At 43.5% G+C, this 27,008-nt stretch overlaps 9 protein-coding genes across 9 annotated transcripts; 6 read left to right on the plus strand and 3 right to left on the minus strand.

Moving 5' to 3' along the window:
* Positions 1-1,498: 1,498 nt before the first annotated feature.
* TRUGW13939_02533 (uncharacterized protein) lies at positions 1,499-4,540 on the plus strand (the record flags this gene model as incomplete). The annotated part of the gene is made up of 10 exons (XM_035485726.1): positions 1,499-1,614; positions 1,667-2,038; positions 2,121-2,199; positions 2,259-2,432; positions 2,495-2,559; positions 2,617-2,831; positions 2,922-3,288; positions 3,320-3,525; positions 3,595-4,142; positions 4,214-4,540. 10 exons carry the CDS (start codon positions 1,499-1,501, stop codon positions 4,538-4,540), a joined length of 2,469 nt encoding a protein of 822 aa, XP_035341619.1.
* Positions 4,541-6,110: 1,570 nt separating this feature from the next.
* TRUGW13939_02534 (uncharacterized protein) lies at positions 6,111-6,776 on the plus strand (the record flags this gene model as incomplete). The annotated part of the gene is made up of 1 exon (XM_035485727.1): positions 6,111-6,776. The coding sequence occupies one exon, from the start codon at positions 6,111-6,113 to the stop codon at positions 6,774-6,776; it is 666 nt and encodes a 221-aa protein (XP_035341620.1).
* A 405-nt stretch (positions 6,777-7,181) lies between these two features.
* Positions 7,182-8,518, minus strand: TRUGW13939_02535 (uncharacterized protein; the record flags this gene model as incomplete). The annotated part of the gene is made up of 3 exons (XM_035485728.1): positions 7,182-7,501; positions 7,556-7,580; positions 7,634-8,518. The coding sequence occupies 3 exons, from the start codon at positions 8,516-8,518 to the stop codon at positions 7,182-7,184; spliced, it is 1,230 nt and encodes a 409-aa protein (XP_035341621.1).
* Positions 8,519-10,868: 2,350 nt separating this feature from the next.
* On the plus strand, positions 10,869-12,482 carry TRUGW13939_02536 (uncharacterized protein; the record flags this gene model as incomplete). Its single annotated transcript, XM_035485729.1, has 3 exons — positions 10,869-11,350; positions 11,419-12,295; positions 12,357-12,482. 3 exons carry the CDS (start codon positions 10,869-10,871, stop codon positions 12,480-12,482), a joined length of 1,485 nt encoding a protein of 494 aa, XP_035341622.1.
* A 629-nt stretch (positions 12,483-13,111) lies between these two features.
* TRUGW13939_02537 (uncharacterized protein) lies at positions 13,112-13,725 on the plus strand (the record flags this gene model as incomplete). The annotated part of the gene is made up of 3 exons (XM_035485730.1): positions 13,112-13,264; positions 13,341-13,473; positions 13,544-13,725. 3 exons carry the CDS (start codon positions 13,112-13,114, stop codon positions 13,723-13,725), a joined length of 468 nt encoding a protein of 155 aa, XP_035341623.1.
* Positions 13,726-14,208: 483 nt separating this feature from the next.
* On the plus strand, positions 14,209-14,631 carry TRUGW13939_02538 (uncharacterized protein; the record flags this gene model as incomplete). Its single annotated transcript, XM_035485731.1, has 3 exons — positions 14,209-14,281; positions 14,343-14,415; positions 14,472-14,631. The coding sequence occupies 3 exons, from the start codon at positions 14,209-14,211 to the stop codon at positions 14,629-14,631; spliced, it is 306 nt and encodes a 101-aa protein (XP_035341624.1).
* Positions 14,632-15,311: 680 nt separating this feature from the next.
* On the minus strand, positions 15,312-16,661 carry TRUGW13939_02539 (uncharacterized protein; the record flags this gene model as incomplete). The annotated part of the gene is made up of 2 exons (XM_035485732.1): positions 15,312-15,921; positions 15,979-16,661. The coding sequence occupies 2 exons, from the start codon at positions 16,659-16,661 to the stop codon at positions 15,312-15,314; spliced, it is 1,293 nt and encodes a 430-aa protein (XP_035341625.1).
* Positions 16,662-19,186: 2,525 nt separating this feature from the next.
* Positions 19,187-20,066, plus strand: TRUGW13939_02540 (uncharacterized protein; the record flags this gene model as incomplete). Its single annotated transcript, XM_035485733.1, has 4 exons — positions 19,187-19,288; positions 19,352-19,405; positions 19,483-19,613; positions 19,670-20,066. 4 exons carry the CDS (start codon positions 19,187-19,189, stop codon positions 20,064-20,066), a joined length of 684 nt encoding a protein of 227 aa, XP_035341626.1.
* Positions 20,067-23,726: 3,660 nt separating this feature from the next.
* Positions 23,727-26,078, minus strand: TRUGW13939_02541 (uncharacterized protein; the record flags this gene model as incomplete). Its single annotated transcript, XM_035485734.1, has 5 exons — positions 23,727-23,819; positions 23,873-24,365; positions 24,427-25,381; positions 25,443-25,714; positions 25,789-26,078. 5 exons carry the CDS (start codon positions 26,076-26,078, stop codon positions 23,727-23,729), a joined length of 2,103 nt encoding a protein of 700 aa, XP_035341627.1.
* Positions 26,079-27,008: the final 930 nt, after the last annotated feature.

Below are 27,008 nucleotides of genomic sequence, written 5' to 3' on the forward strand. Positions count from 1 at the left end.
CTTGCTAAGTTGTTTGTCTGTTTGCTACTACTCAGCTCTCTGTCTTTATGTCTATATGTACACCTAACCAGCTGTAAATCTTTTACATGGAGTGTATATAATACACCAGGGCAATAGTTGAAACAAACTTTAAGCGAGGCTGAGTGGCTGGGTTTAATAAATTAATAGATACTCACTTATACTCTATAATTAATGCTGATAAACTATTTTAAGATTCACTAATTAAGCTAAAACAAGCTATTATTTTTAGATTGTTCAATCAAATCACTTATTATCCAACTCTAATATTGTAGGCCTGCTACATCGATTGCTTGTTGTTAATTAGCCATACTAGCACCTGATATCTGCTGAGCCTCCAGTTCTGCGGCGCTGTGCCGATAACCCAATTATTAGCTTAATATTGATTATGTACTCTGTGTATAAGCATTAACTAGTAGTATTGGTTTTTGTCTTTTACTGTTTGAACTTCGGGCATTATTTTGTTCCATTCCCTTGTCCAATAATAAGTCTATAATGTATGGAATGGATATGGAGTCTGTATACTCCTGTCGTTGTGACTGGTTACCTCAACAGATCTATATTGGGGTGATTCTATTAGTCTTGAGATGGAAGTTACTGATAGTAGTACTTATTTGGATCTTGGATATCTAGAATGATATGCTTGTAAAGGCGCAAAATTCTGGTGTGACTGTATATGTAGGGCTGTGTATGTATTGTATATTTTATTGGGGGTATCATTGTATCTATGTTGTATGACTCCATGAAAGTCACTACGTGTTGGTAACTATGTTTAGAAGTAGCTAGTTGATAAGTAATGCCAATATTTGAAGGCTGGCCTAGTAAGGACTATATCGGTGGCTGAGGAGATTATTAAAGGGTATATTCCTTTTCTCTCATATAATCAAATTTTGTCTGGTGCTTAAAAAAATATAATCAGGTATACGATGCTCCTATCTTTTTCTCTTGTTTTTGCTTCTCTTATGGGTTCCATGGTGGGAAGCACCTGCAAGTACATACAGGCCCAAGCCGGCGATGGCTGTTACAATCTTGTCTAGTGTTGTGGTATCTCTTAGAGTGATCTTGAGAAATACAATCCAGAGTCTAACTTCTGCAACACAATTCTACTTAATAAATATGTCTGCTGCTCTGCAGAGTTACTTCCAAACTTCTCCCCCAAGCCCTATTCCAATGGCACTTGTTATACCTATATAGTGCAGCTAAAAGACCTTTACTCCGATATTGAAATAGCGAATAAAATGAAAACCAACATAATTCTAAATTATAATAATAAAACTTGGGGCTGGTCTAGATGCAATGATCTTCAATATAGGCAGAGAATCTGTTTAAGTACTGGCACACCTTCCTTTCTAGTAGAAATGGCAAACGTCCTTTGTGGGCCACAGGTTAGTGATCACCTTTTGTTGTTGAATATATTCTGTAAAATAGTTAGCTCACAGAAAATGGGAATTAGGTTCCAGAGACAGTTAAACCTTTAAAAATGGCTGTAAGTAATTGGACAAATCTGAATCTATGTCCTCTAAATGTCTGCTGTGATATCTGGGGCCAGTGTGGTATTACCTCTGAGTTTTGCACTGCCAGCCCTGTGGATATAGGGTAAGTGTCCCTAGTTTCGTTTTTGAGTCTCTATCTAAAAAAATTTGCTTAGGGCCCCTGGAACAGCGAAGAATGGATTCAATGGTTGTATTTCCAACTGTGGAATCTTTATCACTAACAATAAAGATAAGTCTGCTGAGATTAGGCGTATAGGCTACTTTGAAAATTGGAATATAGAGCGTATATGCCTAAATATGGATGTTTCTAAGTTCCAGGGCAATACTTACTATACGCATGTCCACTGGGCCTTTGCGAATGTCACAGATGCTTGGGCAGTCGACATTAGCGGTGCTAAGGATCAGTTCTATAGCTTTCTCAATTTGATAGATATAAAATGCATCCTCAGCTTTGGTGGTTGGGGTTTTTCCACGAGTGATTATACATTCAATATATTCTATGATGGGGTTAAAGATGGTAATCGCCAGTAAGCCCCTCCCTCTCTTCCTCTCCTTTAATCTACCTTTATTCATGTTAACTAGTAGAGAAATTTGCTAATGCGTTATTAGGATTTGGGCTAACAATGTCGTGGAATTCATCACTGCCAATAATCTTGATGGCGTTGATTTCGATTGGGAGTATCCAGGAGTAAGCCTCCCCCCCCTTTACGCTTTTTCATACCACTTATCAAACTAACGCTCTTGCAGGCCCAAGATATCCCTAGAATCCCACCTGACAGCACCGATTCAGGGAAAAACTACCTGGAGTTTCTCAAGCTGGTTCGATCAAAGCTGCCCTCTGACAAGACAATGTCTATTGCTGCACCGGCATCGTACTGGTACCTCAAGTACTTTCCCATCAAGGAAATAGCCGACGTGGTAGTGCGTATTTAAACTTTTTGTCTTGATTCCTGTTGATAATACTGACACTACTTTCTATCTAGGACTACATCGTCTATATGACTTACGATCTCCATGGCCAGTGGGACTATGACAACACATTTGCTGAGTAAGCTTCTGATTGTTCTTTTATTATTTCTGAGCTCTTTTCTAACACTTTCAAAAGCCCTGGATGTCCTAACGGCGGCTGTCTCCGCAGCCAGGTCAATAAGACCGAGACCGAATACGCGCTGTCTATGATCACGAAAGCAGGGGTGAATGCCAACCAGGTAGTTGCGGGTGTTGCACTCTATGGTCGCAGCTTTGAAATGGAAAATACCAGCTGCACTGGACCCGAGTGTCACTTCACTGGACCTCTTTCAGGTGCTACGAAAGGTCGTTGTACTGACACGGAAGTCCTGATCACCTCCCACACTAAACCTTTTCCTTACGCTGAAAAATTAATTACTAATGTTTTCCCTATTCAATGAGCCGGTTATATTTCCAACTATGAAATCTTCGAGATACTCGCACAGGCCCAAAATCCCGATCTGTACGGCAACATCAGTATTTCCCAGTACTCATCCGATGAAGTCGGAGACGTCTTGATATACAACAAGACAAACTGGATCTCGTGGCTCTCCCCGTCAAGCTATGCTTCTAGACGAAGCTGGACAGACGGGCTGAACTTTGGCGGAACGTCTGACTGGGCTGTTGATCTGAATGAGACTTATTCGAACAATGGCACAGGAAGCGCCATAGACAGCGGTTACGATTGTGACGACGACTACACGGCCTGTAACTATACGATAACCTTTGACAGCTTAGATAATCTTTCTGCATCTGCGGGCAACTTGAGGTCTGATTGTGTTGCTGTTTACGCGTTGCAGGTGCTTATTGATATGCTTGATACGGCTTATGCCAACTACACTTGACGTCAACAACGGCTATGACGAACTGTTTGGTTACTATGTCACTTATATTGATAAACTCGTCCCAGAGATTCTCCAGGATCCGTTCATGTTCAATATAACCAGTGATGATGAAAATTGGAAAAATGTCGGGGCTTTGCCAGAGGTCGGATACGGCATGGATTGTACGAACCCCTTTCCTTTACTTCTTTCATTCTGTCTTTTCTGGAACATGTACTAAACTAGTACTCTAGACTTCATTTGCAAATTCGATGACACTACGTTTCCCTGCAACCAAGCCCAAAGTGAGAAGTATGAACGCTTCATGGTCTATACTACAACCTCGCTCGACCTTACAGATTCAGATGGCTACAGCGCTGGCCTAGCCAAAGCCGGCCTTTCCCCAGATTGGGTTGTGTTTGGTGATTACCAAATCGAAAGTGACATTGTCTCTCCTCATGGTGGTCAAAAACGATATTACAAGTTTACCAATTTCCCGATCAAGAATGACTCCATGGTTGTTCCTAATCCAAAGGATATTGTTACCAAGGCACTTCCCAGTATCCCGAGCTTGAAGACGAGTATGCAGGCGACGCTCTTGGATATGAAGCTGAGTCAGTGGAGGAATGGGTCTTTGACGGATCCGGCTCAGGCGTATAGCACGGCTGTATTTATGCTTATGCAGGCCGTTGACAGTATGGCACAGGCGAAGGAGTTGGGAGAGAAGGAAGAAAAGGAGGAGGAGGAGGAAGAGAAGAGGAAGAAAAACTTTATTCTGATGATTGTCAGTGTTGTTCTCATGGTATGTTTTTTTTTTTTTTTTCGCCCTCCTTTTTTTTTCCCTCATCCCGAAGAAATTAACCAAAGACCCAGTTTGTTTTCGGTGTCGGCGAAGAAGTCGCCGCAGCAACTGGCTTTGCCAGTCTAGCTCGGGCAATTGCGCTCGCAGGTGAACTCGGTAATGGAGTCCTGGCTGTCTATGATACCGTCGAAGACCCCAGTTCTGCTGTTGTCAATGTTCTCGGAATGCTGCTGGGAGTGGGTTCTATTGCAAAGGTCGCGCGTGACGGCGAGGGAATCGGCTCTGTTGCGAAGATTCGCACAGCTATGAAGTCTGATGACATTGCGTCGTTGGGGAAGATCTTCAGTGATAATGATAGTAAGTTGCAAGGCATCGTGAAGGCTTGCAAACTTTCATAGATACTTTTTAAATGTCGACCGTCAAATCTACTAGTCTAGAACATCCATAGTCAATTTACGCAACATAAAGCAAGTCAAAAGGCGCTTTTCTGCCTAGTAATGTAAATATTTACTTGGTCAATAGTTATATTTATAGACTCTATAAAAAATAATATGATTAAAAAATTATTAATTATTTTATTAAAAATATTTTTTATTATTTAACTTTTAAATAGATTATAATTTTTAATAAAAAACTTAATTAGTAGATCTAATGAAGTTTCCATATTTTAGCTGATACCCAGAGAAACCCCCAATCGTTAACTACTGCCAACAGTTCTCAGGTTCCTACAAGGCAGATATAGTCTGATATACCAACAAACGTACATAACATCCAAAAATCAACAGTAACTGGCAAAAAGCGAGGAACTAGACGGAAATACTACAACAGGGCCATTTATGAGGAATATCAAGATCTCTGCAGCAGCTAGAAGCCAGAGACATGCTATCAACGACAGAGTATTCTTTTCACTAACAATAATACAATTCATAGCAGGCAGGTTTTACCGAACCCCAATTTTATGACATCCAATTAAGACGAGCCACACAGACAGCTGAACGCAAGATGCCTCTCCCTGGCCGCACCCTGCCGCTCCTCAGGGCAGCAAGCCGCACGAACTAGATTGGGACAGGCAACCCCTATCTCGCACGATCTTATATATGTAGCAATAACATTGAAAATCCCAGTTTCAGATGCCCTTTCAGATGTCCTCAGGCGGCTCATCAACCAGGAGATTTCAAACTTGCGTTCTCGGTACATTCTTGAGAAATGTCAGACTCTCTCAATCCCCCCCCAGTCTCAAGCCGTCATTATTTTTCATTTTATTTAAAATCGTGCTTCTATTTGATACGCAAGGTCCGCCTGTCATTTCCTCTCCAAATTAATAATGAACAACACGTGAAACTCATCTCAATTTTCAAAGGGTCCAAAATTATTTCGCATATGGATCTGTTGTTAACACCGTCCTTAAGGCCGCTAATCCCGGATCCTCCGTCCCTCACCGAGTCCGAGTGTTGGTCCAGGTCTGGTGACGATCATGAGTCAACACCTGTGACTCACAAACAGAAAAACCACCATGCAACAGAGTGTGTAAGTGTACGTGCGCGTAAAAGCAATTGCATTGGAGACATTTTTCCGTATATATTAATGATTAAAATGTTGGTATGATATATCGTGATTGATTGTATAAATATAGCTAGTCCATTCATTTACACTTCTATTTACTGCCTATGTATGTATTGAGAGATTAATTGATCGTTTTCCTATATATTTGCTGCAGCCGCGAGAACAATTGAAACCGCCCGCTCTAGAACCATGCATGACAAACCAAGCATGACAACCAAGCTGTCCCTTTTTGGTATGGACGATCCGCCGGCCCACTAATGACGGCATCGAGGTCCATGAAATGAAGCTATATTATTTCGTGTCGTGTGTATTTAAGCCGAACTTCATGGCGCTCGTTGACATCAAACAATATACTTGACAATAATCATCTACCACTACAATTTTTAACCAAGAATACCTGTCGCCATGACTATCACCATCCACCATCTACACGTCTCATCATCCGAGCGTGTAATCTGGCTGTGCGAAGAAGTCGGCGTCGACTACGAACTCAAGACATACAATCGTTCACCACTCTTAGCTCCGCCCGAATACAAATCCCTGCACCCAGCTGGAACGTCACCCGTTATCCAGGACGGCGATTTGACTTTAGCCGAGACCGCCGCGTGTATCGAATACATCGCGCAGAAATATGCCAACGGAAAGCTTTTTCTAACGCCAACGCACCCCTCTTACGCGGACTTTTTGTACTGGTACCACTGGGCTAGTGGTACTTTTACGCCCACTGTCGGACGTGCTATGTTGGTACGCGCTGGTGGGATACCCGAGGATAATCTGGTTGCAAAGCTAGGAAGTGAGCGTTTCAAGAGAGGGCTGTTGGCTCTGGACAACCAGCTGCGTGATAATACATGGCTTGCCGGTGATGACTTCACGGCTGCAGATATTATGGTTGTCTTCCCACTGACAACGATGCGATATTTCTTTGGTTACGGTTTTCACGACCATGTCAATATCGCCAATTATCTCAAACGAGTGGGCGAGAGAGAGGCATACCAACGAGCCATGAAAACCGGTGATCCAGACTTGGAGCCAGCATTGGGACTAGATCACCCGAAAGCATTTGGTGCATGATACCAAAACATATTATGCGTAGAAATTCCGCTCTTTGATTTTGCTTTCTAGTGTGGATACTAGAATTACCTGTACACTATTTCCTCTCATATACCCACTACACTCATGAAATTTTAATACGCGTGAAATTGTTACCATAAAATATCTAAACAATGTAGGACATGAGAACTACATACTATCACGTACAAATAGTGCTACTTGGAATCGATTCTAAAGCGCTGTTATATCAAAGAGTCTGAATAAAACGGAAAGGTTGTAGGATTGGTACACGTGACGTTTTTGGTTCGATATACATGCGAAGAGGACTAGTTGACTGTTTAATTTCACCGTGGTTGTTTCACAAATATTAAACTAGGATTCTCTTGCGGGGTATACATCCTCTCGACTGTGACATAACTAGCCACACTACCGCACTGTATCTAGAATCGTTTTAATTCCTTCCAACGGAGGTAAGATACCATATTCTCCAAGTACATCGGTCGTAGCTAATTCAGCAATTCTTTGTATCTGTTCATCACCTGTGACGCCGACTTCGTGCAGACGACTGGGCAAACCGAGAAGTCCGACAAGGCGCGTGACAGCGTCCGATGCAGATTTTTCGTTCCATTTCAAGGTCTCGTTAAAGATGGCCAAGACTTCTGCATGAGACCCTTGGCGAATTTTAACATCAGTGTGTGTCTCCGTGTAACCTAGAACAGGAGGCAGAAGAATACAGCTCGTGATTCCTATTTTCTACGTCAATAATTCCTGCCCCAATAGAGCTATATGGGACTACTCACCATGCTGAACACCCGCGTAGCTTCCCTGGAAGTGTCTTATTAGCATAATTTAGATTTTATATCTGATGGGGTACTAACGAGTTGGTGTCCCAGCGCATGACTAGTACCGAATGCCACTTTCATAAAGATCCACGCAAATAGAGCCAGTCTCGACCCTCTCTGACAATCGGATATGCCCTGGAGCAGTCCTTCGCTGGAAGGATCGTCTGATTTATTCTCGCAATACTCCACCAGACCTTTTAAAAGATTTCCCAGCCCCGACTTGACATATGGCGTCGCCTCATGAGTAAATTTTGGGCTACACATGGTCTCCACAAAGTGATCAACCGCTCTCATTCCCGAAGCTAGCCAAAGATCCCGTGGAATTGTAGCAGCGACGCGAGGGTCACATATGATCAGAGTAGGTGCGCCATCTTCTTGCACAAAGTGCTGCTTTTTGCCTTTAGAATTAGTACCGCTAGCGTAGTGGTTCCATTCTCCAGAGCTAAGACTCGTTGGGACGCAAATAAGCTTTGTAGTGGGAGACTTGAGGTTTTCTGGACCTGCCAGTCCGCGCTTTTGATCTACCAGGGATTCCATGTCCTCGTAACTGAATCCTAGCGGTAGTGTGGCACTAAGAATAACAGCTGTTTTGCACGAGTCTGAGTATGACCCGGAACCGATGCACACCACAGCATCGATGCTATTCTGCTGGACACGGCGCGCGATATCAATTGTATCCGCATACGGCGAATGGCTACCGACTCCCACTTTCTTGTCCACGTAGGCGAGCTCGGCCAGTCTTGCTTCTAAGTCTTTGATAACCTCGCTTTTAGTGTCGAGAGTGGTACTAACAACCAACAGCACACGTGTCGCTTCCCATTCTTTCAGTGCCGCAGGGATGTCGTTAAGATACGAACCATCAAAGATCGCATCGTGGCCTTTGCGAGTATCGACCGGGAGTTGTTGAATTCTTTCGTACATGGCGGCGTGTTAGAGTAGTTGGGTCCCCAACTTGCCCGGACGGGTACTAAAATTTTATAGGCACATGGAAAGCGGAACGAGGAAATTAATGCAAACGGCCCACATATTTGACAATAAATTATTATAGCTTAATGCTAAAACTGGCTCCCCACTCGGTATGCTGGTGAAATAGACTATATCAACTTTACACGAAGGACGGGCAGACACCATGTAATCATACCTTGGTTTGGACGATTCCTTCATCTTGTGACCTGTAGTTTTATTTTCATAAATAGGTATTCCCGGATTTATTGCCGAACAAAATCTGGATCTGGCAACTTGGCAGTTCAATCTCGAAGCGATACCATCGGCGACAATGACTTCACTCACTCCAGGAACCGCTTACTATGCAAATATGGGACTGAAGGTTCCTGTTAACGTTGTTCAAATCCCTCGCATTGAAGTTCGCCTTGTAATTTTTAGAACTTGGACGCCTGGTAAAAAAACAAAACAAAAAAAACAAACACAAACCTAGTGAAGATTAAAGTGCTCTGATAATTGAAGGTTGTATGTTCCTCACATTGATGCTCTTGTGACCTTTCAATATCATTGAACATTAACCTGATAGGCTATTGAAAAGCCCTGTTCCTCGGAGTTTAGCCAAAAATTCCGAAAGGTTTGATTATTTAAACAGCCAACGATGCCCTAAATGCCAAGGCTATATAACATGCGAAGGCTGATAATCCTCAATCATCTTAACTCTGCATCAATTGATATTGGCTTCGAATTCTTTTTTAAAGAAGAGTGATTACTCTATATATAGCAGCGACCCCTAACGGCTTCAAGATCTCTATCGTGCTTGAGAAGCTTGGTATTGCGTACCATGCACAGCCGGTAGACTAAATGGCAAATGAACAAAAGGAGCAGTGCGTGCGCTAGACTTTGTCTTCGTATTCGGAAATGCACAAACTGACTTGATACAGGTGGTTTTTAAAATGCAACCCCAACGGATGCCTTCCGGCCATTACGGATGGATCCACCTGCGATTTTTAAAGCAGATCTATCATGCTCTATCTTGTGGATAAATACGACTCTGATAGGAAGATTAGCTACGAACTAGGGGATGTTTCAGGCTACACGGAACAACTGAGCTGGTTGATGTGGCAGATGGGAGGACTAGATCCGATGCAAGGTACTGTAAACGGCTGATTATTTTAGTTTGATTTTATAAACAGAAATCACACAAGTACCTCTAATCTCTCATTAACTAGTGTCTATTAGCAGGCCAAGAACACCACTTCACGGGATTTGCGCCGGTACGCTCAAAGTGGGACATTACGCGATACATTGACGAGATCAAGCGCCTTTATTCAGTATTGAATACTCGTCTGAACGAGGTACCGTACGTTTCTGGAGATAAATATACCATTGCTATGTGATATTGCATGTTTCTGTTGGGTGCGCGTTTCCCCCGCTTTGCTCGGATTTGACCTGGACGCATGGCCAGCCATCAAGAAATGGCACGATTCCATTCTACAACGAGAGACAGTCAAAAGGGCCGTAAAGGTTTCAAGGTCAGAGGTTACCGAGGTTTGCTAAAATGGTTGTTGAAAAGAGGAGAGATATGGAAAAAAAGGTAAATACGGATATGCATTAGTGGATTTTGAGTCATCGATGCATCGGTATATTTTGTCTGTCAAATTCTGATAGATTATGTGATCTGGCAAAATGCCCCCAATATTGCTCAATAAAGCTGTTTGCATGATTGAGTCCTTCTACTAGTTTTTTAATGATCACTATTGGGACTAGCTATACCGTATCTGGAATTGCTACTAGCATTCAATATTATTATTCTTGTACAATGTTTTCATGTTTAGCGCACTATAGCAAGCTTAGTCACTAAACTAAGGCTCGTACAAGAGAAAGTATGTCAGGGTCCAAGACGTGATTTAAGCCAAGACACATATACTCCCCGGGAAGGAAATCTTAGCTCTTGGCCTAAAGTTGTCTTTTCATTAATATTAGTGTGCTGATTCGTTGGCTATCAGTCTCCCAGCTGACGTGACAGTGGATATGCCAAGCAAATCTTGTACCGATATAGTACCGATTAACAGCATGTCTTCGAACATCCAACAATATTGTCCATGCTTACTGGCTCCTGTCTTTCCTGTGGGGTTATTTAATAGACAAGTCACGGCAGCCAAAAGAACCCCGGGAATACAGCATTAGTGGATGCAACCCCAGGTTTCCCCTCTCCACCCGAAGGTGTTGAAAGACGCCCTGATTCCCTACGTGTTCCAGGTATGGAGCGTGTTTTCCTACACACAGGTTGATTAATTATCATCGCAGACTTTGTGCTCCGGTCGACAAGATGAGTAATAGGCTGGGGAATTTCCGGGCCATCTACCTTGCCGCGCTATGCTGCATCGGGTCGTTTCTCTTTGCGTATGACACTGGCATTGTCGGTGGTGTCTTGACGCTAGAGGCGTTTGAGAATGACTTTCGCTATACCACGGCTCAAGCCACAAATATTAACTCCAATTGTGTATCCATTCTTCAAGCCGGTGCCTTTTTTGGGTGTTTCCTAATATGGCCGATCACTGAGCGCTTCGGGCGTCGACTCGCGATAATGGGGAGCTCCTTGGTGTTTTGTCTGGGAGGAATTTTACAAGTGGTGAATACACACTCTATTGGTGCTTTCTATGCAGGGAGGGTGATTTCCGGCTTTGGCGTCGGCGCAGCGACGGTGTTGGTGCCCATGTTTTCAGCGGAGATGTCGCCCAAGAGTATGCGAGGAACATTGGGATCATTCTTTCAACTTTTCTTTTCTCTTGGTGTTTGTGTTAGTTACTGGTGTGTATTTCTCTTTATCCCAATCTTCGTGTGTGCGTGTGCACAATCAGCTAATAACCTGCGGTTAGGGTCAACTACGGAGTCCAACAACATATTGCACCAAGTACGATCCAATGGCAGATTCCCATCGGACTACAGCTTGTTCCTGGCGGGCTTATCGGACTCGGTATGCTGCTAGTCAAAGAATCGGTACGATGGCTCGCCAAGAAGGGCCGCAACGACGAAGCTCTCGAAAATTTGATATGGATCCGGGGTGGTGACGCCCCAGAGGTACGCGCTGAGTTCGAGGAGATCTTAGCAGGCCTGGAGGAAGAATTCAGGGCAACCGAAGGTGTAACCTGGAAGGAACTTCTCCTTCCAGCAAACCGGTTTCGAGTGTTTGTTATTATCACCATGCAGCTAGGCGTTCAGCTGACGGGAAATACCTCTCTGGCATACTATGCGCCGCAGATCTTCAAGTCAGTCGGCGCGGGAAATTCCTCCCTTCTTGTTACTGGATTTTTTGGAGTGGTCAAAGTCTGCGCTGTCTCTATTTTTTCGATTTTTGTTGTTAGTCGAATTGGTCGGAAAACGGCATTCATGGGCGGCGCGGCAGCCATGGGCTGTTTCATGCTTGCGATAGCGATAATCGTCGCTAAAGAACCTCCGTCAACAACAGGAGGCGTCAGCCACGCTGGGATTGCTGCAATTGCGATGGTCTACTGTGAATCCAGTGCGTACAACATGTCGTGGGGCCCCGTGTCGTGGCTGTATCTCGGCGAGATATTTCCCACGCGGATTCGAGAGTTCGGAATCGCCATTGGTGCAGCCTCACAATGGCTGTTCAATTTCATGCTGTCTGAAATTACTCCGCATGCAATCAGCAATATCCACTGGAGGATGTTTCTGATGTTTTCTATTTTTAACTACTCGCTGGTGGTATATGCATTTTTTGTACTGCGTGAGGTATGTTTATCTCATCCCAATGTTAAAATAGGTTATGGTCAGCTAATTGGAAATGCCTCAGACATCGGGTAAGTCCCTCGAAGAGATGGAGGAAGTTTTTGGATCCGCGCAAACTGCAGTGGACTCCGAGGCCATTCGAGCAAAAGTAGAGCGGTCCCAAGCCGAACACATGGAAGAAAAGTCTTGAGGCAGTTGTATATTCGGATGTTTGGCGATGAACGGGACTGTTCGTGGGTTGGAAAGTAACACTGAATGGAATGTTGCCTTCTCGAACGGTGGGAAGACGCATGTTGGGAGGTTTTGTTATTTACATAGTACTATATTTCAATGTTAGCCGGGACTCTAATATTAGCTTAAGTCGACTCCTATCTCGTACCGTCCAGTTGTATTGACTCCATGTGAAACAGTCACATAAGAATATCAGTTGACAACAATGATCTATGTCTACATAAATGTTCCAGGTATTTCGTAATTTAAGTTTCTACTTAGTAACGCACATACCTATGACTCTGTAGAGCGGTTGGTGTCCGGAAGGACTGTATGCGAACCCGTTGAGGCTTCTACCCCTTCCGATAGGGCCTCAAGCTTATAAGCATCATCTAGAAAGGCCCCTACTTCCTAATTAGATTGCATCTCGCGAGTATGAGGGGTAATTGTCTCATTGTGATCTATCAGCTCAACGAGTGGGGTTTCTGCAGGCACCTCGAACCAGGCTTTCCCGGGCCTGGAAAAAACATTTTCCTTTCTAAAAATGTACTTTGCGTAATTCTTTCATCTATCACTACACCTTTCACAACTTGGGAAGACATCTACAATATGCCCCTTTCCACAGCAGCTATTCAAAAGTCGGTGTCGAACCTAGGATGCGCCACCGGAAAAGTCTTTTACAATGGCATAGCTGAAGTCAGCCAGGTTGCAGCTGCCTACGGCCCTATAGTCGCTGACCAGACAGTAAAACTATCAGGCCATGTCCGTCTCTCTCTCTCTCTGAGAGCACCTGTCCCTCCCTAGGTTGATACTCATTGTTGCTAACAGATTAAAACAGACAGCGAAATTGGCAAGGGAAAATAAAGCACTGTCAGTATGCGTCGCTGGCGGTATCATCATTGCTGCCCCAAGCCTCGTGTCTGCTCCGGTCCTTCAAGGACTAGGATATACAATAACTGGGGTAAAAGCAGGTATGAGGAACACCAGGAGCCTTGTCAAACATCGTTAGCTGCATCTTCTCACAATTTCCTTTTTATGTAGGCTCCCTAGCAACCGGTATCCAAAGTGCTATTGGGAATGTTGGTACTGGGAGTCTTTTTGCTACTGCACAGAGTGCCGGCGCAGGCGGGGCAGGTCTTGTGGCTCTAAACACGGCTATCCAAAGTGCTGGTGCAGCGATAATGAGTTCTAGCGGGATGATGTATCTTAGATCAAAGCTATAACGGTACTCAGTACATCCAGTGTTGGGGTTTCTTTTCATGTGCGCTGACTAGCGCATCTCATAGTGTGGCTATGGATGATTATGGCTCCGGCAACGACATTCAGAGATATCGAGTATTCACAACTTTTGGAAGGCTGCAGTCGTCCTCTGTGTATTGAAAATGTAAAAATAGTTGCAAAGATTCTGTGTTTTTGTACAAATGTTATTATTTTTACGAGTATGACATCATCCCGACATGTGTCTAGCGCTGACTAAGGCTGCCGCCGACACCGGCGAGTGACTCACTAACTCTCTAAATCCGGTAAAAGCCATGCCTCATTTTTTATTTTTTATCGCTGGAACAGTGGAAACAAGCATTATTCATTCTCTAGGAAACGTGTTTTTGCACCAATTCACCTCAATTACTCGCTTTATTTTATACGCCCTTGAGATTCCTATTACTTCTGTATATTCCTATCCCCTGTTGGGTTCCAACAACTACGCCATGGCTGCCGCTATAAAGGCAATCAACGCGAAGATTCGCTCAAATAAAGTTTCAGACTACTTCTGTTCAACGCGTGTGTTTTAATTTAAAATGTCAATAATGTTTGATTTCAACATATTGACCGCTGTTTCCAGATTTCTGGGGCCCCGCCTCGAATTTTGGCCTTCCTGTGGCCGCCGTGATGGATACACAAAAAGACCCAGAAATGTATGCTCCTACTTATGCACTTGCCATACATCTGATATCTAAAGCTTCATAAACAGAATCTCGGGGCGAATGACGAGCGCGTTTGTTGTCTGTTCTGCCTTGTTGATGCGATATTCTCTCGCTGTGTCGCCAAAAAATTATTTGCTATTTGCAATGCATTCAGTAAATCTTGGCGCACAGTCATTCCAGGGCTGGAGGTTTATAAATTATTGGTAGTAGGTTTTTATCTATTCCGTCTGAAAACAAGATGACCTAACCATCTCCTCAGTCTTCAAGATAGAGCGGTGGCTAGTCCGTAACCTGGCAAGATTAGATGGAAAAATCTTCCCTTTGGTTTCTGGATTCTTCGTCACACTTCATGTCTAGTTAGGAATATATCAATTTGTTTTTAATGGATGAATTTGTAACCCACATTTTTATGCAGATGGCACATAGACTAAATGATGATATACATCGGAAGCAAAAGCACAGATCGAGCGAGCAGATACACCCTAGACAAGCTACATTCGTAAGCTTGCTGTTGCAATTTCCAGATGTCGAGAGTTAGGGTTATTTCCGCATGAAGCCAATTGTACTTATATCGAAGAGCCGTAAGAAGCACCATCGACTATATTAAAAGGAAAGAGTTTTTTACGATTATACGCTCTTCTAGTTGGTGCGTGTCTTCTCTGTAACTCTATATCCCATCCAATGTACGAATACACCAGTAGTCCTTGCACTTAGATAGTTCATGCTCTGTCGATCAAATACTTCATTGATGTTGTTATCTTTCAGAATTTCTATCATAGTGTTTTCTAAGCCAAAAAGTGAACAAAAAACTCCCAAAACACCGTGTGAATGCTGTGAACATCAAGCCAAGATACATAAGCAGAAACCCATACAACCACTCGCTCATACTATCGCAGCACTGATGCCACTTCAACCGGCTCAGCCGGCATTTCATACACTTCTATATCGTGCGGCATCTCATACACCTGGTTGTGGATGGTACTGGGCATCTCGTGTCGTTGACCGTCGTTTGACAGTTCCGGATGCATTGCATCTTCCTTAAGTTCAAACAACGGGGATCGTGTGGATTCTGTCGGTGTTGCGACGGTTTCGAGTGCATCCTTTTTCTGCCGTGCCTTTCGTCGTCGCAATATTAGGACGGATATGAGGGCCACAAGAGTGAGAGCGAGAACTGTGCTAACCACGATTCCCGCAATTGTGCCTGGCGATGTCGATGGAGAGGCATTTGGATTAGATGTCGCGGTGGTGGTGGTTGTCGATGAAGAGGTAGTCGAAGAGGCAGACGATCTATCATTACCTGACGATGATGGGCTGTTGCCGGGGCTGCCAGTGGTGGTGTCTGGTAGATCCGCTATTTTGGTGTAGTTTCCACAGAGCAATGGTCTATTCAAGGATACTTGCTGCTTGAACTTTGAAAAGTTCTCGCATGTCAGGCCAGCGTATGTCGATGACAGCTCGAATTGGCCACCGACACCACTAATATTTCCTAAGTTCACACTGTTGCACATTAGCATGCCTTCCATATCTATTCCATGTGGAATATGTCGGACGTACGCGTATATAGGCGAATTAAGCAATGTAAGATCCTTCCCCACGTTCTGAACTTTTCCAAAACTCGAGAGATCACCCAACGCACCGTCGTTACTTAACGTTAGGGTTCCATCCACACTTTTTAGATGCCGGACGTCTATATGTGAGAGGTTTGGATTGTTTGTAATCATAAAATCGCCACTGTTTCCACTACCAACGGTTGTCAACTTTTTCAATACAAGGTCTTCAAGACCGTCGTTGGAATCAAACTGAAAGTCGCCATTCACGTTCTTCAGCATGGGCATATCGATCGACGCAATTTGACGAAGTTTTGCGGACGAAAGCGAAGAAATATTCGCAAAGTTGAGTGAAATTCCAGGACAATTCTCCACCGTCAAACTGCCCGTCATAGAGTCAATGCTGTTCATCGTGACATTGGTCAGTTGCTGGCTCATTTGGGCATTGAACCCGCCTAGCGAGCCACCTGCGGTCCGGACAATGGATGTCAAGTTGCAAAGATTCACTTCCAGCGATCCAGTCATGGCATCGTAAATTGGCGACGATGGAGAATTCAGCTGGTCGGTAATGTCATCCACTTCGTCCAACGTGAGGTCTGTATAATTGCGCAAAGCGGGGAAATTAAGGCTCAAAGTATTCGGACAGTTTTTAACTGTTATTCCACCGGATATTGTCTGCAGATTTGGCATTGACAATGTTGCTTTTGTCGATTCGCTGGCGCCGGGGGCCTCGGTAGTGCATATTATTTGTAGGTCTTGAGTGAGTGAAGTCAAAGAATGAAGGGAATAGCTGTTCGGGTAGAGGTTGACTGTAAACGACCCGTCCCAAGATTTGCATGATGAAAGAGAGTCTTCGTAGTTGGTGTTGTCAACAACGAGTGTGCCGGAGCATGTTGAAAAATCTGTTACTCGCCAATAAATTAACCAGATAATTTGTTCAATGATTTTGGACTGGGTAATGAGATTAAACCATTCTTACCTTGTGCATTAATTAAAACGAGAAACAAACTAAACAATAATAAAAAGTGAATGGAAGAGGTGGGAATCCCCAGAACGAGCGACATATCCGACTACAAACATGACATTCTGTTTGACGTCGTGAAGTTGTCTAAATTGACACACGTCTTCGTCCAGATGGCAACAATGCCATTGCCCACCACCGGCACTTGACCTCACGAACTGGGGCAAGGTTACATCAAACCCCTGGAGCATGAAATCCATTGTGGCTTAGCGATCCCCAGTGGGCCACTTCAATAATTGTACACCAATGACAGAGAATCAGTTCGGGCTGAGACAAGTTTCCACTATCGAGAATTAGAGAGAAGGTTAAACGGTTCCTTCGATCGTCGCTCCCAAAAGCGCATCACTGTGGGTTTCTCAAGCTGCAGTGGAACCCTTTGACCAGTACCCGAGGGCCAAAAGCTGTATAGCTCCAACACCAATTTTCAATTGATGTTCTAACTGGCAGGTAACTATAAACTAGGTCGCTCAGGGCAAAGCTGCGCGTGGAAATATTAATAAAATCGTGACCGCGCGCACTTCAGGTGTGGGATCCTATGAGGAAGGATCAATACCATAGTAAAGTAATTAACAGTAGGCTGGCCTGACTATTTTGCAGGTTTTGGTAAGCAAGAGGGCGTTCACGTATTAGTTGAATAATAACAATTATTTACTGTTCAATAAGGATATATGTTTGCCATTTATATCTATTTCATTAGTGGAGATTTCTATGAGGATCCTAGGGGAAGGGGCTTAATATTTAGAAATAAATCATTTATAGTCAAACTGTATTATAGGATTAGACAAGTAGCGTGGACTCACCGTGGAGTTAATCCTACGGCCGGTAACTAAGCCGCAAGTTCCTAGCTAGTATTTCAAATATCGGCTAATCAATGTTGAGGCCACTTAATAACTGTCGCTTTTTATATCAATCAACTTACATGTACGGAGTACTCTTTTTCAAGACAAGGATTAGACTTGACCAATTCAGGAAATGGCTTAATATCCTATTGCCATTACCGATAAATTTTATGCTACCTTTCTTGCAAAGGTAAAACGCCAGCCAAAACGCCTTTTATTTTCGTCATCTATCTTGAATGGCGTGTAAGTTTGTCCATATATTTATCTAGTTTCGTCTTCCTATCGGCAATGCTTAAAAATTCAGATCCAACTAGTTTATTAAAGATATTTATAGAAGCGTGACCATTGGTTAAAATTAACTCCAGGTGTATAAGATATATGTGATATCACCATATGAGCCTGGCTATATTGGGTTCATTGACAGGTTGTGACGCACTCAACATATGACAAATGCATTAGCGTGGCTGGTACTATGGTTGGGATGTAACGGATTTAGGTGCTACCTTGATCCCTTCTCTCTGGAGTTATTATTCTCATCTTATTGCGATAAGTCATAGAATTTGTTGAACCGTGATTAAAGTCCATTCAACCACCTATATCGCCTCCTGGCTGTCAGAGAAGATTATCGCCTCTTTTTTCATCCAATACAGGACTATATCCAATGCCATATGGATCCCTACGAACTCTATTATAAATATACTCACCCCCAACATGTTTCTTCCCAGAAAAAGCTAATACGCAATTAGATAATTATATTTGAACACTGACATCTCAACATTGCTATTAATAGCCCTTATATTAGTATGCATGGGTAGTCCTTGGCTTTTCTGGACAATCTCCATCCTTTCACATCATCGGTGATATGTGGTTCTTATTAGAAACAAGAAAGAATCTTTCTATTATACTCTTCTTATTTTTTCAAATATTCTAGTCTCTCTAGTGCTTTATATATGTCTATATCAGTCTAGAGAGCCCATTTACCCACAGCACATCATTGATTCCAGCAGATGCAGACAGGTCATATGTCAACCAAGCAACATGACCAATACCAGGCAATCCTCACGAAGGGGTCCGTTTTCGCCACATTAATATTTTTCTGTATATATCATATTATTTATTGGTTACAAGTTGATTATAGGGCGGAAGACGCGGTTCGGTTACCGACACGCAAAGCGCGAAGGACCGAGACGGAAATATCCTTCCGCCCACGCGGGGAGGTTGTTAACATTTTTAACATTTGAAAGCTATATAAAGGAGACAACTGACAACATGAGCGTATACGATATGGAAAACCACCCTATAATAGCCCTCTTTAACTGATATATTTAGCTTCAAATATCCTCCTACAGGAAGAAATGGCCGCAACTTCCCCATATCTTGTAGCGGGTAGCTTTACCAAAGTCGCCCCTCACCATACATCGGTGGAGGCCCTATGGGACATTAAATGGAGGAAACCGGTAATTTCCAGGCACTTATTTCAATAATATGCCCGGTCTGAGCTGACTATCGGTCAACTGTAGTGTTCGATGGGCATCTACCCATTTGTCGATGGGCACGTGGAGGATTTTGATAGAGTATTTCGTGAATTGATTAGGGTTAAATGTTTCTTCCCCGATGACACAGCAACCAACTAGCTGATGAAGAGTTTTAGCGACGGCTTACTGAACCGTATGACCCCGATACCTTTGCGGCGGCATTCTTCCCTATTGCAAAAGAACTAGAGGAGAAAGCTGCGCAAGCCGAAACTACAGGAGATGTAAAGATCGCGTCACAATTATATCTGTATAAGATGTTGCAAGAATCCTTTTAATTTTCCATACAGCTAAGAAAGGAAACAGCCGAGTCGCTGCGTTATACCGTATCGCCCGCTTCCCAATTGCGCGCTCATCGAAGACATCTGAAGCGTGGACGCTGGGAAAGGCAGCCTACATGAAAGCAAGCCTATATCTAGACCCGATCAACACTGAGCTTACCATTCCCCACAATCATTCTGATGCCTCTGCCGGCGACGGAAATATCATCCACGCCTATCTTCGACTTCCGCCACATGCCTCTGCCATAGAAAAAGTGCCTGTGGTTATATTCATCTGTGGTCTAGATGCGTATCGCACAGACCATACTAGCCGAACCTCTGAACATATTCGCCGTGGTTTTGCATGTCTCAGTATAGAGATCCCCGGAACAGGCGACTGCCCGGCTGCAAAGGATGACCCGACTATGGTCAAGTATTCTTGACTGGATCGAGACACAGGATGCATTTGACAAGAATAAGGTCTGTGTTCGTTCTATTAGTACAGGCGGGTACTATGGAATGCGAATTGCACATACCCACGCTGATCGACTGGTGGCTGTGGTTAGTCAAGGAGGAGGTAGCCACCGAATGTTTGCACCAGAATGGATAGAGGCTCAGAATAAGATGGAGTATCCTTATGCGTTTGTATCCCGATCTCCTCAATGATTAGCTCTTTAGCGATTCCACAAAGCGAGATGGCTTATTTTTACCTAGGTTGACTGAGGCTCTGGCCTACAAATTTGGTTACGAATCTGTCGATGCATATAAGCAAGATGCACAGAGAAAATTTTCATTACTAGATAATGGCATATTCGATCAGAATAGTACTCGGTTATTGCTCATTAACGTTCGTCCTTTATTTTCGTATCTTTCATATTTAGGTATTGTTGATCTATTTCGGACTTGCGCTAAGCCAATTCGCAGGGATTGCAAGACGAAATCTTTCCGATCGAAGACTCGATGATTCCCCTTGAGCATGGAAGGTGAAAGAAGCAAGGTGAGTGTTTGACTTTCTTCTTTCCCTCTCTCAAGTAGCAAATGGACATGCCGCTTATAATGTATTCCAAGATTCGTTCAAAATGCCTATCACATGGGCAACCCTGCTGGCGAGCGGTATGTCTACGACTGGTTGGATCAATTCAAATAACACTAGTAAACGAAGGTATTGATATGAAGTGACAAGTCTCGACAAGCTAATATTAACCCTATGGTTTGCTTTTGGCTACTTTTCAACACTTGGGGTTATGTACACATACAACAGTGACAACACCGTATTGCTTTTTGACATAACAGCTACTCCGCTGCGTTTTCAACAAGGGAACTGCTTTCTATAAGATTTAAATGGAATATCTGATCTGAAATTACATGAGCCATTAAGTTATTTTTGAACATAGGCACATGATATGCTTTCCAATATACAACATTACTGCCTCTGACTTTTAAGCGGGTGACAGAGCAACCATCGTACCTTTTTTGCTAGCCAAGGTCAGCTTTAGGTCTTCTGTGGAAGATGCCTTGATCGGAATCCACCTTCATCGTATCGCTCTGTGGATCCGGTATTGCCTGACGGCGAGAAAGCTGACTGCAAATTCAGAAGTGATTCTGTTATTTGACAGCGCGTTATCGATAATTCACTTCCATTTCTTTCTGGCGAACTCTGTACGGAGTAATATAATACGGTGAAAACCCATTAGGCCCTTATTCCCTTAGACATACTTATCCACACGCATATATCAAAGTTTACGTTTATATTAATGTCTCTGTAGCAATTGGTCGCTTTGAAAATGCGAGATTCAATGTTGTCCTACGAAAAGACTACCGCAACAGCTATAATCATTTGTGTCTATTCAAGTGGCAGTCATTTTTTTTATTTTGATTACAGACTGCACTACTCCATAAAACAACTAAAGCCAGATCCTAATTATTGTGGCTGTGTCGTCTGTTGGGAATCTTACGACTCTTGCACCCTTTTTGGCCAACCCCTCCCCATGCGTAGCCTCCTCTTTGCTCAACAACTTGCTTACGTTTATTTTCATATGTTGAGTAATGTCATGTCGTCAAGGTACCAAAGCCACGAAACCCATGACTCATTCACGCAGATCCCTTTTGATCCAAAATAATTTTTTTTTTTGCGTGCCAGTACACTTGGTGTGTAATCACTTTCAGTATATTTACAAGTCGAAATATTGCCATTCTGCAGTTATTTTCACCTGTCAACGAATGTATACAATCATAAAATAGCTCACTAGACGGTGCCCGAGCCTTATCAGCCCGGAGCCCTGCGGTATACTCTAAATACGAGGTTTAGATTTGTAACCGAAATCCATTAGCTTTAGACACGCCAACGCTGAGTTGTCAGGTCTTGGCATTCAAGATTAAAAATTGAAAATTACTTTCTATCTTCAATAAAAGTAAAGTAATAATTAAAGGACAATACTTTTAAGAAGCGATCCTGCGAGTTCTTCGCACAGTTGAACTATACATGAACCATTTAGTTAGACTATAGAAGTTTAATTTGGCTATTTAAGGGGCGATCGGCATAATACGAGAGGCTGCGGTTCTTTCAGCCTCGTGTTTTCTCGGAAGACTTGCCCTCAGCTCCCCGCATTGTCGATAGAGTGGGCTGAGCCTCGTATCTGTAGGGCGCAGCTGAGCGGTGAAATACGTTTGCACCTGGGACTGAGCTTGATTGGTGGCCAAGACCACGCATTCTCCCATATTTGGTAATAACACGAACAACGACGTGTTTACGTACAACTTTCTTTTTGTCTGTTGATAAAATAGTTTATGCACAGGCATCAATATTGAGAGTATTTAAGTAGCAGTGCAATCCCTTCTCCAAAGTACGCTTTTTCTTACGGAGTACACAGTCACGATATTCAAGAGCCAAAACTACCAGATCTTCAATCGGCTATTCATTGTTTTATACTCCGTATAACCAAGCCTGTCATATTCAAACCGTCAGAATGAAGTTCAACATCTCAGCTCTTCTCCTCATCCCCCTTGCCGGAGCGAGTATGGCCCTCGATTCTTTGCCAACCCTCAACAATACCGACCATCATGAAGGAGTTTCCCTCGTACAGTCGAAGAATGCCCAATCTGCGCAATATTGCCCAGTTGGCTACCCACAATATTGTTCGAAATACAACTTTTGCTGTGGCCCTAACAGCGTCTTTTGCTGCCCCAAGGCTTGCTGCGGTCAGGGTGCAACCTACTGCGGAGCTGATGGACACTGTTACGGTCCCGCTTGAGTATGTTCCCATAACAGGATTCTTAGGGCAACATAGTATGTGTACCCCTTATGCAACTTCTAGGAGATCTATCTAACGTTGATTCGTTGCAAGACATTATCTCGGCCCAGTTTCCACGAAAATTTGTGCTCTGGTACCATTGTCATTCTTTGGCCTAGTGGACTTGTAGCAATTGGTGGACCAACGCCAAAAAGTTCATTATTCTGATATATATATTTACGTTTATTTATTCACAACTTAGTTATTTCTACTCAGTATTAGTTATTGTTTATTCCTTTTCATTGAAAAACTTAAACTATATAGCATCCACACATCTAAAAAGATGTGCTTCTACATGTATTGTGGGATACGACTAATTATGCATTATAGTACGTAGTATTAAAAGCTCCACGAATAAAATATTCAGAAACGCTATTCTTGCCGAGATCCGGAACACTACTCGCGTTATTTTACCAGTATGCGGCCATTGTCTGAGTCGTATCAGCCTCGAATTTATTAATCAAACTGTACAATTGTAGGTGAATATGAGCCTATTTTAAAGTCTTTTTCTCGCCGCTCATTTTCCAAGAAACCATTCATGCCAGCTAGTTTTGAAGGGCTCTTTCCCCTTGTTTTGGGGTCATCGGTAATCCCCCAATTCTATTGACTATAGACATTCTATTTGTATCTGTATCAAACTACCGCAAAAAGTCAACCCAATGGTAAATCCCAATCGTCTCCCACATACATTTTACTAGTAATTAAAATGTATCACTTCATGATATGAAATTCATCCATCGCCATGCCATGTTAGAGCCCGCTCCCACATACAAGCACGTCTACAATTTTTATATTTTTTCTTTCCTAGCTCTTTCAATCGTAATCTCCCTCCATTTCCATAATCCTGTCAAAACTGCCCCAGGGCCAAATACTACCATCCCCAAAAAGCAAACCGCGAAGACTCCGCTAATCGACCCAAGAAAAATATTAACTCGTTTCAGGTCCCATACGGTGAATACCAAAAATGCCACAACCACTAGAGCACCTGTCCAGAAATCTCGAGTAGAGGTTATTAGACTGTCAAATCGCTTGTATTCTGTGGCAAGCGTGATTATATGTGTGGATGCTGCGATGAGAAAGACAAGGTTGTGATATCGCTTCAAATGAGGTATATCAAGATCACCTGTATAAGCAATTTTGACCCCAGTAGGCAAGGCTATTGTTCTGTGAAGCAAAGTGGTCAAGGCGTACGTTAGAATCGGAAATAGCAGGTGTGCTGATATCCATGGTAGATTTGTAGGACTGTCAGAAACCGCGGTCAGGTATACTGGAACGGCATACGCAAACAGAACTGTGTAAGGGAGAGACATGGCTACTCCAACATCTATAGCCCGTGGGGTCGGATAATAAAACCCTGGTGCTGTCGATTGATAAATGTACCATGCGCAGTAAACCGCAAATGAAATTTGCCATATATTGCTATACATTGCGATGGCGATGAATGGAAGGATACTTTATCTCGCATTAGCTGAATCTCTAGTTGCCTGCAACGATCTTATACGATATGGCTTACCTGATCAATGCACCAAGGTTGAGACGATATGATTCGATAACCCAAATGCCGCTGATGCAAATAGACTGGACGCCCGAATACAAATCCAACCTATGACTTTGCGGTGATATCAAGCTGAATCCAAAATGTGTGTACCAAAGTATACCTGAAACCAAAAGAAAACCGAGCATAGAGAGCCTTGTTGTATGCTGAGATCTGCCACGAGGTTGCATTCTGATCTGATCTTCGTATAGCACATTCCCTGGGTGTTTGGGCTGTGGCAGACCCTTCAGGCTGACAGCTGGAAGTGACATTTTTGCAAAAGATGCCAGAAGTCCGCTTTCTATAGGGGTTTTTATGACCTTATGTAGCGCCAAATACTTGAAAAACCATGTATCTAAAGAATCAATACGTTGGGCAAGACGGCCTGCATGCATAGCAGAAACCGCTCTATGATAACGGATAGCATGGTATTGGCTAAAGGCATGGTCAATGGCATCATTTGAGCTGTGTGAATTCTCAAGGGCAACACCATGAAGTAGATCAGCGAGACAAGCTGCCGATTCAATGGCTTGGTTAGCGCCCTGCCCAATTATAGGGTGGAGTTTGTGGCATGAGTCCCCCAAGAGAACTATTCTTTTGTAATGCCACTTTTCAAGAGTAAATTCCTCGACTGGGACGAGAACTTTGTGGTGTGCAGTTTCGTAGATTTTATTCAGCGTTGACGTCCCTATCTTGTCAGGGCCATAACTCCTGAGAATTCTTTCGTGATCATCGACTGTAAAACGCGGAATATTCGGATGTGAGAGTGGGCCGTCATTTTTGAAGAATGCTAACCACCAACATAACTTGGCCCCAGGCTGGGTAAAGACCGCACAGGAGCGGTGGTAGTTGATGGATCGGAGTATAGCTTTATCTTCCATGCCAGGTGGAGACGGAGATATACCCGTCATACAGCTATAATCGCTGACAATGCCTGACAAATATCCCAAGTAAGAATAATGAATGTAAGTGCCCTTGGTGGAAGGAAAACGCACAAGTTTTGTCTCTGGCGGGGATGTATCCTGGCTCCTGATCGCTGGCAACACGCCACAACTCGTTCCGAACCTGGCTTCTAACACCATCGGCACCTACTAGTATATCTGCCAAATACTCACTGCCATCACGAGTGAGCACTCTAACCCGGGAACCGAGTTCTAGGACGTCTACAATTTCGACTGTTGTCTGTATTTTAGACTTGTCCTTGATGGCTGCATATAGTACGCGAATAAGATCCTGTCTGTTGAGAAAGCAAAGGCTATACCCAAAACTGAGTTCATAAATTCCCTTGTCAGTAAAGACTTCGTCGGTGAGAGAAAGGCGATGTTTTTTCGGTTTACTAACAGCCACGTCATTAAGGGAACAATTGGCTTCTGTGACGCCAGCAATTTCCCTTGCCAGTCATAGTAGGAGTTGGTATCGGGCTTTGCTCCAATTCTATCAAGCTCAGAATAAACGCCCAGTTGATCAAGGATACGCGCTCCATTCGGGTTGATTCCGATTGTTGTGCCGAGGAAAGGTGCGATTTCAGCGTGTTTTTCCAGGAGCAAATAGTCAATTCCATATCTTTCGAAGATGAGAGCCAATGTCAGACCCGAGATCGACCCGCCCGCAATGAGTACTTTGAAGGCCATGTTCGGTACTTGCAGAGGAGGCGACGTGGTGTTCCGAAAATTTAACGTATTCGACGAATTGACGTCCGCCGCCTCGCTAATAATTTCGCCAATACCCCGCCCTTATGTCAACTAGCCTCGTTCGATCACGCAATACCAGTCTATGCAGACGTTCTGTGGAGGCTCTACGCGAGTTACTCTCGGAAATATAGTACCTTATATTTGCATATCATACCAAGGATACCTCCATTCTAGTCTCATTCAATCAGTTAAAGAGCCATTCCAGTGTGTAGCCCTCGGAAAAACAACGATTCACTTGTTCTAATACAAGGAATTGCCATAACGCCCGAGTGCGTCGCCGTCGTAGTTGTTATAACTCTACTGAAGGATGCAGCAGGATCGAATTACTAGAGAGCAAGATAGAGAATACGTTCCCTGGGGTTAATTGACATAAATTCTATTTTAGGAACTGTAACAGTATGTATAGCACGGGCTAACATAATAATCAGTGACCAGCAATTCCGCCCACAACCGCGATGGGGCGACTATAGAGATAATCGCCGTGGCTTGTCCATTTTCCCGGGGGCATGAAACTGTCAGTGACATAAACTTTAACCTGACTTTTATACATCGTGTGACGATTCAACCCGCTACGAGCCGCGTCCCATAAGTCGCGGCTCAACTAGGATTTTAGCAACTAGTACTGTGTACTAATAAATAGCTATTTTACAAAACCGTATATAAATTTCTGTTACTATTAATACAACCATCCTCCGCCAAGTTTATCCCCACACTAGTGCGAGCCGGTGGTGGATTGGAGTCTGGGCGTCAGCAACAATTCAACCACTCGCTGCTATCTCCAGGTCATGTTTCCTTGGCTTTGACAGTTTGTTTCAGCCCAAAACCTGTCGCGAACTTCCTTTCGCAACGATGACAGTCTTGTCAGATTCA

This window comes from Talaromyces rugulosus, chromosome II, assembly GCF_013368755.1.
Source record: "Talaromyces rugulosus chromosome II, complete sequence".
Taxonomy (NCBI): Eukaryota; Fungi; Ascomycota; class Eurotiomycetes; order Eurotiales; family Trichocomaceae; genus Talaromyces; species Talaromyces rugulosus.